Raw genomic sequence first — 14141 nt, 5'->3', positions numbered from 1 at the left:
TTTACTAAATAAATAATTAGAAAATAAAACTAAATTAACTACATACACCAATTACCTTTCAATATTATTAAGTAGAAAATTAATAATTTACATTAGAACAGGGTATAAATTAAAGTATAACAGTGAATGCTGTCAGTACTGAACTCCTCAAATGCTGTCTGTTGTTTGTTTTTTGTTGTCGTCGTCGTCCTGAAAAAGGTAATTTCCTGCAAATCCTGCAGCATGTCTCTGATAAAACTCACCAGAATTGGAAGAAGGTGCTTCTCCAGCATCCGAAACTCCAATTTCCTCTTGGAAAATCTTAAAAGTAGAGCCCTTATTCGCGTCGCCGGGGCGGAGAGTGCAGACCTCCTGCAGGGATTGATTACAAACGACATCCGGCACTTGGAACACGGAGCCCAAGGGATGTACGCCATGGTACTCAATAAGGCAGGAAGGGTTGTCTACGATACCCTCATTTATCACGCTTCCCCTGGGAATTTCCTCATTGAATGCGACAAAGAGATTCTTTCGGAGCTGCGGAAACATTTGCTGATTTATCGTGTGAGGAAGAAGATTTCCATTGATTCCCTGGAGCAGGAGATGAATGTTTGGGTGGCTTTTAAGCCAAAAGGAAATGAAGGAGAAGTCAAAGGGGAAAAGACAGAAGAAGGAGTACTTATTTGCCAAGATCCTAGACTGAAAGATTTAGGATGGAGAATTCTTGCGCCAAAGGGACAAGCTCCAGAAGAGATTTCTTCATTGATGGGACAATGTGCAATTGTGGAGGATCAGTATAGGAGTCATAGGTATTCTCTGGGAGTAGGAGAAGGCATACAGGATCATCCGCCTGGAAAATCCTTCCCACTGGAAGCAAATTGTGACTACTTGCATGGATTGAGCGTTCACAAAGGATGCTACTTGGGGCAGGAATTCACAGCCAGGACTTATCACACAGGCGTTGTAAGGAAGAGATTAATGCCATTGACCACAAAAGGACAAATTCAGGATAAAAGCGACACAAATATTGAATCTGATGATGGAAAGAATCTTGGGAAGTTGAGAGGAGTTGCAGGAAATTCCGCTTTAGCCCATTTAAGGATTGATCCTGCACTGCAAGCTAAGAAAATCCTTATTGATGGCATAGAAGTTACCACAGAAAAGCCCTCCTGGTGGCCTCAAGAAGTTCTCCGGGAGAAACCTTGAAAAGAACTTTGAATTTCTTTTTGTTAGCTGTAGTTGAGAATTAAATATCATTTCATAGGGATACAAAAGTCGTTTCTCTCTCTTTTCTTTCAGCCACCCCCCTCGAAATGGAGAACCCAGAGCCAGAGAAGGATCAGAAAGAACAGAAACGTCCGGAGGAGAAGCAGAGAATCCCCTTTTGCTGCTCCCTGTGCTCAATGTCTGAGAAATGTGATTACGTGGGCAAGAATCCGCCCTTTGCGAGGAAAATTCAACTAATTGAGGATTCTTACATCATGATTGATCCCTTCTCCCCACCACCCATTGATTCCCGGAAACAATCTTCAGCTGAACGATATCTCGTCCTTGGAGCTGAGTGTTCAGTGTGCCAGAGAGTCGTCTGTAGAGGCACCGAATGCAGTTTCTTCTATACAGCAACATTCTGCACTGAATGCGTCCGGGAGAAGCTCCGGGAATTCCCGCTGGAAGTTCAAACAAAAATCCGGAAACAACTTCAGTCCTCTTGAAAGATTTATTTCTCAATTTTGGACTTTTTGGGCTCCTTCTTAATTCCCGAAGTGGATTTCTTCAGCTGCGGATTGAGCTTCTTGGCCAATTTCATGTTCACCGAACTGCGGTGCTTCTTCTTTTTCTGTAATTTCTGTAAAAAGGAAGAACAATTTTTATAACTTTTTATGACCATCACTGTGTAAAAATAAAGAAAATTCTTTTTTACCTTGAATTTCTCTTTCCTCTCCTTCATCTTCTCTTTGTCGACCTTCTTATTTATTTTGCCACCTTTCCCCTCTTTATCCTTGCTTGGGAAGCCTTTTCCTTGACTCTTTGGAAGATTCTTCCCTCCCTGGAGTCGTTTCACATCTTTCTTTGCCCGGAAATCCTTCTTGCCGCCCTTCTTATCTCTCTTCTGAGGTGGTTTCTTCCCTCCGGGCTTGTCTTTCTCCTGCACAGGACCTCCTTTGGGAGTCTTGAGCTTCGCTTTGTACCTCTCAACGCGTATTGGACGATCATTCATCATTGTCTCATTGAGTTCCAGTGCCAATCCCACAGATTCGGGATTCTTGAAGCACACATAGGCTGTTCCTTTGCATCCCAGAGGACACCTCAATGTCCTCACATACCTAATTTCCCCGCAGGATTGGAAAATCTCGTACAGATCATCATCAGTCACAGCTGGAGGAGCAAAAGATTAGAGATCAAAAAGTTCTTTTACAGGATAATTAATTTAGAGAAGGACCTACCGTAGGTAAGATTGCCCACAAAAACCGTCCTCTTCCCATCAAAGTACTTCTTCTTCCCATCAGCCATCATGACACGAATATGGGCTTTCCGGAAGACTTTTCCGCTGGCTTCCTGAGCCCCAATGGCTGCCTCTTCACTCTCAAACACAACATAAGCCGTAATGCAGGGATGATTTTTAACCTGTCGACAGTTCTGAATCTTCTGGCCATGGTAAGTTCGCAACCGGACAGTCTTGATCGCCCCGAAATTCTTCAGGAATGCTTTCAATTGATTCTTCTTTGTATTTATTGGCAGGTTCCCAACAAATATCGTCCTGCTCGCTTCTGCAGGATCGTAGGCAATCGTTCCTGTACAAATATTTCATTAAATTTGAGGAAAATTGAGTGAAAATTCGAGGAAATTACCTTTCTTTTGAGGCAAACTTTCATCTTCCGACTCATCTGAAGTGCTTTCTTCGTCTGTTCCTGGCAAATCTTCAACTATTTCATCTTGGGGTTCTTCCTCAACCTTTTCCAGATCAGATTCCTTCACTTTCTTAGCTTTCTTTTCCTTTTTATCCTTAATTTTCACGGATTTTTCCTCTGCTGTTGTTTTCGCCATGCTTATTTTTTTAGGTTATGTTTCTATTTATTTTCTTTTGACCCACGTGGTTATTTTGAGAGAACACAGCTATTGTAACCGACTTACTTTTGAAATTGATTAAATTTTTCTCAAAAAAAAAGAAAATAAAAGAAAAAGTCAGAGGGGAAATTAAAAATGTATTTAATTAATTTACATTAATCTCGGTGCGTGAATTTTATTGTAAAATTCAATAATGAAGGGAGGAGGAGAGGATGCAATGGATCTACTTCTTCATTGTCTTCTCGAGCTGCTCTGCAATGGCGGCGAGGAAGTCTTCTGTATTTAAGTACATGCCCTCCTTGACATTGGGCAGTCCATGGATGCAACCAGCTAAATCTTTGGTCATTTTGCCCGATTCCACGCAGTCGACGCATGATTGCTCGAGAGCTTTAGCAAACTTGGCCAAATCCGGAGTACCATCGAGCTTGGCACGGTGTTCCAGACCACGTGTCCAGGCAAAGATGGATGCCACGGGATTTGTTGAGGTAGGTTGTCCCTTCTGGTGCTGACGGTAGTGACGGGTTACAGTTCCGTGAGCAGCCTCAGATTCAATTGTCTGTGGAGTTAAAAATTGATCAGATTTACTGAAATAAGAGTTAAAAATCAAATTAGTAATCTACCTTTCCATCTGGGCACATGAGCACAGACGTCATCATGCCAAGGGATCCGTATCCCTGAGCCACGATATCAGACTGCACGTCTCCGTCGTAATTCTTGCACGCCCACACGAATCCACCTGAAGACTTGAGTCCCTGAGCCACCATGTCATCAATGAGACGATGCTCATACCAGATCTTTGCATCATCGAACTTCTGCTTGTACTCTTTGTCGAAGATCTCCTGGAAGATGTCCTTGAAGCGCCCATCGTAGCGCTTAAGGATGGTATTCTTTGTGCTCATGTACAGTGGCCACTTCTTCTGCAGCGCCACCTGGAAGGATGAGTGCGCAAATGCCCGAATACTTTCGTCCGTATTGTACATTCCCATGGCAACACCACCAGCCTTGAAGTTGAACACCTCCTCCTTGATCACTTGACCACTGGCCGACGTGAAGACCAGCTCCATGCGTCCTGGCTCAGTGATCACCATATCCTTGGCTTTGTACTGATCACCGTGCGCATGACGACCGATGACAATTGGTTTAGTCCAGCCCGGCACCAAGCGTGGAATGTTGGAACACAAAATTGGCTCACGGAACACCGTGCCACCCAAAATGTTTCTGATTGTTCCATTTGGACTCAGCCACATCTTCTTTAGCTTGAATTCTGCAAATGGAAAGAATTATTTCATTGAAAATGTACATTCGTAATAAAAACGATAAATTTTCTTTTTTTAATAATTTTTAACTCGAGTATAAAAACTTTAGCTAATAAATCAAATTTCTGCGCAAATTACGATAAAACTACAAAAGAATCATTAGAAACATAAGCGTTTGAGGGTTTACATTGTTACTTGTTTTCTTTTATTACGCGTAGAATATTCATTGTGAGAAAAATACTTTCCTCTCACTCTGGCATTTTGTGTAGGTGAGCTTTTTTTGAGTGTGCGTGAAATTAGTTGGTGTTCCACTTCGTGGCCAACACCAAGTATTGTAATCGTCGGATTTTCCGACCACCTCAGATCGGGCTCAAACTTGGTATGAGCACGTTTCAGACAACCCACATTCCAAAAATGGTGGTGGAAAATTTTTGATCCGGCCGGCCTGCCGGCCGGCCGGCCGGCCGGCCGGTCGCCCAAACTTTGCCTTATAGCTCGAGAACGGTAACAGATAGAGACTTCAGGTTTGAAGTTTTCTATAGAAATGTAGGTGTAAAATTTCATATTTTTACATTTTTAAAATCCAAGATGGCCGCCGTCCGCCATTTTGAAACACCGTCAACCAGTTCCCTTATAGCTAGAGGTCTGAAATTTTAGTATGATGTAGAGCTCAGTGAGACGTTTTCATCAATAATTCATACTTGAAAATCGGTCAAGCCGTTTAGCAAATATGGCGGCTCAAAGCAAAAAGTGTTTTTTCGATATAACTCGAAAACGGCTTGACCGATTTTGACCATCTTGGTATCAAATGAAAGGTATTGAGAAGCCCTACAACTGTCTAGAACATTCCAAGTTTCAAAAATATCCGCAAGAGGCGCTAAAATCAAAAACAAAAATTGCATAACTTTAAGAGGCTATATCTCCGAATTGCCATCATCGATTTCCTTTAAATTTTGATATGTTGTAGCCTGACTCAATATCTTTCATCAGTCCGAAAATGAAGAAATTCTATGTCGCCGTTTAGAAGATATAGCCATTTGAAAAATTCTTACGTTTGAAAAGTTCTAAGAGCCATATCTCTTGAACCGCTTGTCCGATTTTGCTCAATTTGGTATCAAATTAAAGGTTTTGCAATTATCTACAACTTTCTAGAACATCAGAAACCTCTAAAGCCATTCCTTGAGGACGAAAAATGCGAAAAACTCTTTTTGTGAAACAAAAATCCGCCATTTTGTGTTCTAGAGGTGACCTTGAAAATCATTGAGATATATGTCAAATTATAGCTTATTTCAAGATCTTTCCAAAACTAGTCACGAAATTTCTGTAGGTTTTATAGAACTAGAGATATGTCTATTTTTATGCATCAAATTGCTGAATTTCACAAAAAAATTCAACTTTGCCTAATAGTTACTGCTCAAAAATCAATTTTAACGCATAAATAAACTTTTCCACGTTGTGGGACACCAACTCTTATAACTGGACGCGTTATGATTGACTTTTTGTTGTAGTGGTGCGGAAAAATTTAAACTTTAACGAACTTTTTTTTGTTTTTTTCCAAAAATGCGATTTTCTTGTTTTTCCTCCAATTTTTTCTCACAAAACACGTTTTTGGGGCTGCTGTGACACTTACGGGTGCTCCCGCGGCTCCGGGGAGCCCTTCTTTGCGAAATTTGGGGCTCGCGGAAATTTTGACGGTTGGGTTACAAATTTGAAAATTTTGACGGTTGGGGATTTTACGCGCACTTTTTTTCCCGGAAATGGATTTTCGTGACTTTTGGAATTCTTGATGCCAAAAATTCAAAAGTGTTTTCCTGGTCACAAAAAACACAATTTCCCCGGAAAATTCGGCGGAAAACGTGAGAAAATTGAGAAAAACTGAAAGTGTGAGGGAGACGGATAGCGGTAAAATGCATCCATCTCCTTTTCTCTTCAACAAAATGTACCAAAAAAGGCGCCAAATTCAAAAAATAGTCAAAAAAGCATGAAAATTATATGGGGGCGCTACGAAAGGGGGCTCTGGGGGGAAAATGAATACGGTCACTCGAAACCGCCTGGTATTAGGACTCTCTGTACCAAATTTCATCGCGATCTTTAAAGATTAAATCACACAATTTAAGAAATTTTCCCATAATAAAATAATTTTCAGACAATTTTAATGTTTTTCTAATCTTACCTTCAACTCTCTGCTCATCGGGTGTGATGGTGGCGCATTTGATGCCAACATTGTGCTTGAGGATAGCATTGGCAGCATCAATGGTGACCTGATCGTTGGTCTGATCGCGATAGGGTAGCCCAAGATCGTAGTAGAGGCACTCAATCTTCACGTACGGAAAGATCAGCTTCTCCTTGATGAAATGCCAAATAATCCTTGTCATCTCATCACCATCCATCTCCACCACGGGCTTTGCGGCCTGAATCCTCGCTCCGGAAGCATCTATTGCGGAAGAAAAAAAAATGAAATCTTCATTAATTTTCGCTGATTGAAGGGTTAATTTCAACACAGAGCATCTTCTCTTTAACAACCATGTTGATCCCCATTTCATAAGAGATGACCGTGAAAATTTATTTTTTTTTATCTCCGCGTATGTGTCGCTCGAACTCAACTCAAGAAAAAAGTGCGTATACCCACGAGAAGAAACTTGTTCCTCATTTCAACCAAAATTTTAGACATTTTTATTCTAAATTTATCTTCTCTGGACTTTTTGTGTTGATCTGCGGTAAATTTGCTCACTTCACGCGGTAGTTTGCTGAAGGAATGGGTTGACGTCAGCACGAGGGCCCCCGCTTGCTCTCTTGCTTCAGATTTAGCGAGGATTTTTGCCACGGATCGTTGTAAACAACAATGTTCTTTTAAAATAATCTACAAATCTTCTCTGTAGCATATTACATAAACTTCCTCTCAATTAACTAATGAAAAAGTGGAATTTAATGAAGAGCTGAAGCAACAATCAGAAAAAAGATCATGATTATCATAAAAAATCCTCTGAGGATCAACAAAATTCTCTCAATAAATTTGATTGATCAAGAAAATCTCAAAATTAATCAACGAATAAATAAAATTCATGTCAAAAGCTTTTAAATAATATTTTCAATGCCAAATTAATTATTTATCTACAAGACACAAATTTTTGCAAATTAATTCACTTTTATATAGATTAATTGCACCTCACTTGCATCGCGTTTATACGGGGATTTATTTTTTAAAAAAATCCAGTTTTATGAGTAATCGGTGTGTGAATAAAATTAATTTTATTTGCAAATTAAATGAGAAATATGTCGTGTTCAAGCAAGAATCGTGGGTTGGAAATGGATTTATTATTTTTCACATTACTAGCTGCTTCCAAACGATCAGTTGGAATGAAATTGTGCACTTGAACTTTTTATTGCAAAATTATTTCACTGAAGAAATGCAATTTTATCATTTTGTGCGATGTCAATAAATTGAATTATTTGCCACTAAACTACTGTTAAAGTGAAAGGAAAAATTAATATTGAGTATGAATAAAATAAAATTTCCTTTTAGGAATTTATGAAAGATTTTTAAAATTTATTTAGAATTTCTTCAGCATTAATTAAAAATTCTTATTTTAGAATCGATAAATTGGTTCTGAAAGGTTCTAATAAAAAAGTCTATTCGCTTTTATTCACGTGTTGGACTTATTCGAAGATACGCACTAAAGAAAATATTGTGGAGGGTCAGATAAAAAGAAAGCCAAACAGACTTTTGATCTTCTCACAAATATGATCATCAAATTAAATTAAAAATATCAAATTAAAGTCAAAGTCATGAGTGTAAAGTGTCTTGTTTCACTTTATTAAATGCATAAAATATATGCGTCAGTGCTTCAATCAATGATTTTCTATCTTGATTGAAACATTGACGCACATGTTTCATATTTGAAGAGAAAATTAGATACAATAAGGGCAAGGTTTGGCATTTTTTTTCAGTAAATCTTCTTTTGATTTTTATGTCTGCTTTTCTTTAAAGTTTCTTGATCTTCAAGCTCACACCAAGAACAAATATACAGATTCCTTTTCAAAATTAATAAATAAATATTCAGAGAAAACAGTATTTATATCCCATCAATGAATACCCCTTATCAATTTGTCAATTGCTTGAAATTGAGAGATAAAAAAATTGCTACAATATTCCAAATTTACGACTTTATGACCGTCACACGCGGGGTCATGATAATTGATCATGACGCCTTTTTTTCTCTCACTCTTTTTCTCTCTCTTCTTATCAACTTTATTACCACCAAAAAGTTTCAATATTTTCCCATGGAAATATTTTTCCGCATTCTGGGGAATTTCCAAGAAAATTCCAACGAATTTTACAAAAAAAAATTAAACTTTTTGTTTAAAAATCTCGCACAAATCTCTTCATCTTATTTAATGCTTTTGGTGATCTTCAGCAGAGGAATTTGATTGATTTTCCGAATCCCATGAAATCTTTCTTGTTATCGCAAACATTTTGGTCGTTGAAAGTGGTTGAAAGCATGAAGAATTGATGTGGCCACGTCTAAAATCGGATCACATGCTTAAGAGCGATCACTTAATAAATGATCGCGATCGTGACGTACACGTACGCGGGTGTTTAACTTCAATATCGAGCTCTTTTACCCGCACAAAATTTTCAGGCATACATTTTCCTCGCGACATTTCGCAATTTATTCGCATATAATTAAGCCCAACTAAATAAGCAAAAATTGATAAAAAGAAATTAATTTAATGCCATCACTGTGCTTGTGCGCAGGTGGCCTCCACGTTTGGAATTATTGCTCAACAAGGGGGAGAATTTATCGGTAGCAGAACCACAAATTAACGAGCTACAAAAATGCTCAAATTTGGGGGATTCGCCTCGATTCACAACCACAGTGTTTGGTGAGAAAATAATTTTAGGGAAACGAGCCCAGAAATCCCAACAGAAACGTAAGCAAAAATTGAGATCACGTTCAAGTGTGGCGCTCTAATTTTCATATAACATCCCACAAATCGCACCTAAGTAAATCAACCACATGGCCAATTTTCAAGGAATTTTATTCAATTCAATACAGGGAGAATATTGATTAGTGATCGAGTACAAACGTTCCTATGCTAAACTAAGACCAAAAGCTCTCTCCCCTATGTCGTGGCATACAGTCACAACGTGAGGCAACAATTTAGAAAATTAATTGCCGCGACGCAGACGAGAAAAAAGAGCAGAACGGCTGAATGAAGCCACATAATATTTGAATTGGAGGACGAAAAAATTAAAGGGAAATCCTACTACTGGTTTTATGTGTTTATCAGAGTTGAAACGTAAAAATTCTTCATAGATTTAAGAAGAAGATTTATTTGATTTTTACACTGGGCTTTTATACAAAATATCTACGGTTCGAGTATAGACGTCTTCAAGAAATTAATAAAGAAAATTTTTCGTTTTTTTTTTATTATTTTGAAAAACTTTTTTACGGGGAACATTTAGTCCTTTTAATCCTCCTTTATAATTTGCATTAACTTCTTTTAAATAATAAATAGTTTTTCTAGGTAAATGCTATTCTATCCCTAATACCCAAATGATTCATTAGAAATTCCTGCCTACCGACAAGACATAAAAATTCTTAGGAAAATAATAAGGACTGTCTGGGATCGAAAAGTAATTTAAAACTACTTTCAGAGCCAAGAACTATGGAATTTTCCACAAATTGCCATTTAAACTTTATGCAAATTATCTTTTTACCAAGAGATTATCAAAAGGGGTATTCGAGCTTATCTCAAATTAATCATCTAGGAAAATTTTAACTCATCCATCAAAATGATGGGCCATGCTCAACACAAAAATGTCTCGATCATCATCTTGAGAGCTGATATGTGGGCGTCTTAATTAAAACTACACACATCAGTACGCGACAGAATTTTAGTACAAGAAGAGAATTAAATGGAAAAAAATGAAACCCAGAATGGAGTAAAAGTTCATTGTTGTATGTGCTGGAGATGGCGAAGATTGCGAAGCCAGAGAACAAAGAAGAGCTTTCTTGTGCGCAAAGGAGGGCATGTAGGGTGTCCGGAGGCATTTTGTGGGAATCATCTGGGTGAAGGCGCATCGCGCAAGAGAGGTGAACAACCCTTTTGTTGTTGCACTGTGAGGGCAAAAGAGCGACACGTGAACCGCGTTGGACTGGATTTATGCACCAAAATGTGATGTTAAACCGATCTTTGAGGCCTCTGGGGGAATTTTTGGATGCAATTTTGTTGCAAACGAGTTTTCTTTTTTGCCCGATTTCTTTCCTTTCCTCATCTTTCGAAAAATTCTGCGTTTCTTTCACCCAACAAGACCTCGCTGGAGAATCACGAAATGAGCACAAAATCGCGATCTTGACATCTAAATGTGCAAGCTGAAGGACAAATCACGCTTTTCAATGCATTTCTTCATTCATAAAAATGTAATTTTAATTTATTTGCCATACAGCATCATGTTTGGAACCCCATTTCCCGCGCGCGCCTATTTTCCCGCCTAAACGCTTGCTAGGCTTCTCTAATCGAATGAGTTCAAGGATGTTAAAAATGAGAAATTCATTACGACATTTGCATTAGAATTAATGGCAATTTGTTGTGATGTGTTGTCTCGCCAAGTCCGAGTATAGTGTAGCTGATAAGAAATGTTCACAAGCAAAAATATAGCCCACAACAGATAATAATCCAAAGGCCGCGGAATAGTGCAAAAAACTCTAATTGCGTGCTGTTGAATGGTTGTGTTGCCCAAAAACACCCAAAATGCTTCAGATTTTTTTTCAACTTCCCCTTTCATGAAGCTTCCAAAAGGAAACCTCAAAAATTCGTTTTTTTTCACACAGGACAGGTTTCTAAAAATCCCGTCAATGTAAATTCAAAGTCTTCCCCAAAAAAACTCATGGATAGGAAAAAAAGCTAAAAGAAATACTCACAGTTCCGCCTTGAAGACGCCGAGGTGGCTCCACAGGGAACGGCGGCCACGTTGGGATTGAGGAACTTGGAGAATTTCGTGAGTGCTCGTGCCATTGCTGCTGGACACACAGATTACGGAAATGCAGGAAGCACAACTAATTGAATGGTATTAAATGCAATTTTAACGGAAATCCCGCCGTGAGATGCTTGACAGATCGCTAAACACGCCACAAAATTTATCACACACAGAGCACAGCCACTTTGCCGGTTGGAAAGAGACTGGCGAGAGAAGAGCCAAAGCTGAAAGAGCCCAACTCCCCTCCAAACTGACGACAGAGTTGAAGAGAAAGAGAGAAAATGAGAGACAAGAGAGTCAGGCAAAAAGGGGTAGTCATTGAAAAAATGAAGGTACCTACCTGTTTCATATTCTTATTTTAGAAATGAATATAGATGATGGATATCAGCGTGCGTACCATAAGAGGTAAGATAGAAATTAAGAATAATCCAAAGATTAAGGGGGGTCTCTTGGGAAATCTGTTAGAATTTACACATTTTTAATGTTGTCATTTTCTTGGGGTTTTTCTTAAACTTGGATATCCGATTATGGTTACATTTGTAGCCTAGTTATTGAAGTGTAAGAAAATCACTTTTCGCCATTTTAGATGCGACGCCATCTTGTGGTTTTCCGACTTTTCCGCAGAACTGCCCTAAAACACAAAGGTAGGTTTTTCTCAGGATCTACTGGATGGATTTTGATGGGGTAAAAAGCAAATGAAAGAGGACATACCCATGCAGATTTTGATGTACCAGAATTTTGAATTTCCATTTTGGGGCTGAGAAAAGTGGAAAAACGTCAAAAATATCTGAAAAAAGTAACATTTTTCCACTTTTCTCAGCCCCAGAGTGGAAATTCAAAATTCTGGTACATCAAAATTTGCACTGGTATTTCCTCTTTCATTTGCTTTTGACCCCATCAAAATCCATCCAGTAGATCCTGAGAAAAACCTACCTTTGTGTTTTGAAGAAAATCTCAAGATGGCGTCGCATCTAAGATGGCGGAAAGTGATTTTCTTACTCTTTAATGATAAGTCTTTAAATGTCACCAACACTTGAAAACCGAGTTTAAGAAAAACCCCAAGAAAAATTAAAATATTTAATTTCACCAGCTCTCAAAAGAGACCCCCCTTAATTACAGAGCCGTTTAGCTTTAGTGCTTATTTACCCTTTATTTGTACATTTTGTGACTTGAATCTGGGAATTCTGGCCTTTGGCAAATCGTCTGCCGTAGTTGTTGTTAGGTTCCACACAATCTCTGATTTCTTCATCCGTTGATATTGCCCTGTTTCCTCTTTCAACAGCAAATACCTTCTATCAGGATCGTGAAGACTTTCTTCGGTATAGTTGTACAGAAATGCTCGGAATTGCCTGTTCTCCCCTCGTTGGTTCATAAATTTTCCTTTTACTTCATTTTTGTCTCAAATCTTGTCACTGTTAGGTGCATTTGGTATATCCGTGGGTGCTTCTATTCCAAATTTTATCATAGCTGACAGGGCATCTCTTACGGCTTTAAGAACAAGTAATAATTGGATATCTTCATCAACCGGGATAGTGTTGTTTATTTTATTTTCACAACATGACTTTATGAGAAATTTTTATCCCTTTTGTGTTAAATTACACTGGATATCTTCGAACATTCGTTTAATTCAATAGATGATGTCTCGATAGTTAAAATCTATAATGGTACTATGAGTTGCTGGCATAAACGCCTAAAACACTTTTCACATATCTGGGAGGAGCAATGCTTCAACTCAACCAGATCTTGATGTTGATGAGACTGTGAGCATTTATCTCAATGCAAGTGTACGCATTCAGGGAAATAAAGTTAAAAGTCAGATGAAGGACTTCACTTCAGCTCTTATTGTTCGGATCTTTGAAGACATATTTTGGGAGATTCTGAAGTGAATTCCTTCATCTGACAATCAGTTGCATTAACTTAAGAAGCTACCAGAGGAGACAGGAATGAGTGTCACCATGGTTCCTACAAAAAGGTACGATGTTTATTCTTTAATTTTCCTTTTTCTTTATTTCACAAAGAGGTATTCATTCTCCTCAATGAATACCCCTTTGGCCATACCTATAAATTCGTATCTTGTTTCCGCTCCAATACCAATCGCTTCAAATCCAAACGCTTTTTGTTGATTGAGCTGGCTTCCAGAACCACATGATTTTTTGCAGAACAAATACCTGCGTGATGGGAATCATGTGGTTTGGGGAGCGAACAATCCTATGAGCTCCAACCGATCCAACAAATTCGATAAAATATTCTTTCATGAAATATTTATGCCACACAAAATGTTTTTAGTTGAGAAGAGAGTCCACCCACAATTTCTCGCTCCCAAAGGTAAGAAAATTCGTGATTTTGCGCAGAATGAAAGTGAAAATCGACGCTTTTGCTTTTCATCAATGAAAGTATGTTGTACAAAACATTGCGGGATTGTTTTTAAAATCACAGAATGGTCAACAAACCCATATATAATTTGCATGATAAAATTCCTAAAATTTCAAATGGAAAATCACTGCAAAATTTGAATTTTTGAATCTTTTATTGACTTTTGCTGGAAAAGAAATAATGTCCGAGTGGAGAAAACAACTCTTTTTTTTTTGTAAAAGTTCATCGTCCTGATTAGGTGAGAAAACAATCCGCTTGTGGTTACCTTGAAATACCCCTTAGCTCCCACGAATAGCGATGATCAGTGCTAGATGAGAATTTTTGCTTGTCTTTCGCAAAAGTCTGTCAAGAAGATTTTTTTGCCCCCATTCGCGACTTACATAAGAGGAGAAGCTAGAAAAACATTAAATAATCTATTTATCAAGCGAGAATTTTTCACATTACATAATCCAGAAGAACTTGACGCAATTTCTCGCACAAAATCG

General features: G+C 38.3%; 4 protein-coding genes across 4 annotated transcripts; 2 read left to right on the top strand and 2 right to left on the bottom strand.

Annotated features, from left to right (window-relative positions):
- The first annotated feature begins 137 nt into the window (after positions 1–137).
- LOC129787169 (putative transferase CAF17 homolog, mitochondrial) lies at positions 138–1253 on the top strand. Its single transcript, XM_055822527.1, has one exon. It carries the CDS (start codon positions 223–225, stop codon positions 1183–1185), a length of 963 nt encoding a protein of 320 aa, XP_055678502.1. The 5' UTR covers positions 138–222; the 3' UTR covers positions 1186–1253.
- On the top strand, positions 156–1906 carry LOC129787170 (cysteine-rich DPF motif domain-containing protein 1). The gene is made up of 2 exons (XM_055822528.1): positions 156–198; positions 1279–1906. Exon 2 carries the CDS (start codon positions 1293–1295, stop codon positions 1689–1691), a length of 399 nt encoding a protein of 132 aa, XP_055678503.1. The 5' UTR covers positions 156–198; positions 1279–1292; the 3' UTR covers positions 1692–1906.
- LOC129787168 (RNA-binding protein 34) lies at positions 1683–3079 on the bottom strand. Its single transcript, XM_055822526.1, has 4 exons — positions 2829–3079; positions 2424–2771; positions 1901–2355; positions 1683–1825 (listed from the first exon to the last, which is right to left on the bottom strand). The coding sequence occupies exons 1-4, from the start codon at positions 3022–3024 to the stop codon at positions 1697–1699; spliced, it is 1128 nt and encodes a 375-aa protein (XP_055678501.1). The 5' UTR covers positions 3025–3079; the 3' UTR covers positions 1683–1696.
- An 86-nt stretch (positions 3080–3165) lies between these two features.
- LOC129787167 (isocitrate dehydrogenase [NADP], mitochondrial-like) lies at positions 3166–11531 on the bottom strand. The gene is made up of 4 exons (XM_055822524.1): positions 11228–11531; positions 6475–6735; positions 3666–4309; positions 3166–3601 (listed from the first exon to the last, which is right to left on the bottom strand). The coding sequence occupies exons 1-4, from the start codon at positions 11319–11321 to the stop codon at positions 3269–3271; spliced, it is 1332 nt and encodes a 443-aa protein (XP_055678499.1). The 5' UTR covers positions 11322–11531; the 3' UTR covers positions 3166–3268.
- Positions 11532–14141: the final 2610 nt, after the last annotated feature.

Source organism: Lutzomyia longipalpis, chromosome 1 (assembly GCF_024334085.1).
Source record: "Lutzomyia longipalpis isolate SR_M1_2022 chromosome 1, ASM2433408v1".
Lineage (NCBI taxonomy): Eukaryota > Metazoa > Arthropoda > Insecta > Diptera > Psychodidae > Lutzomyia > Lutzomyia longipalpis.
This window is presented reverse-complemented; position numbering and strand designations above follow the sequence as displayed.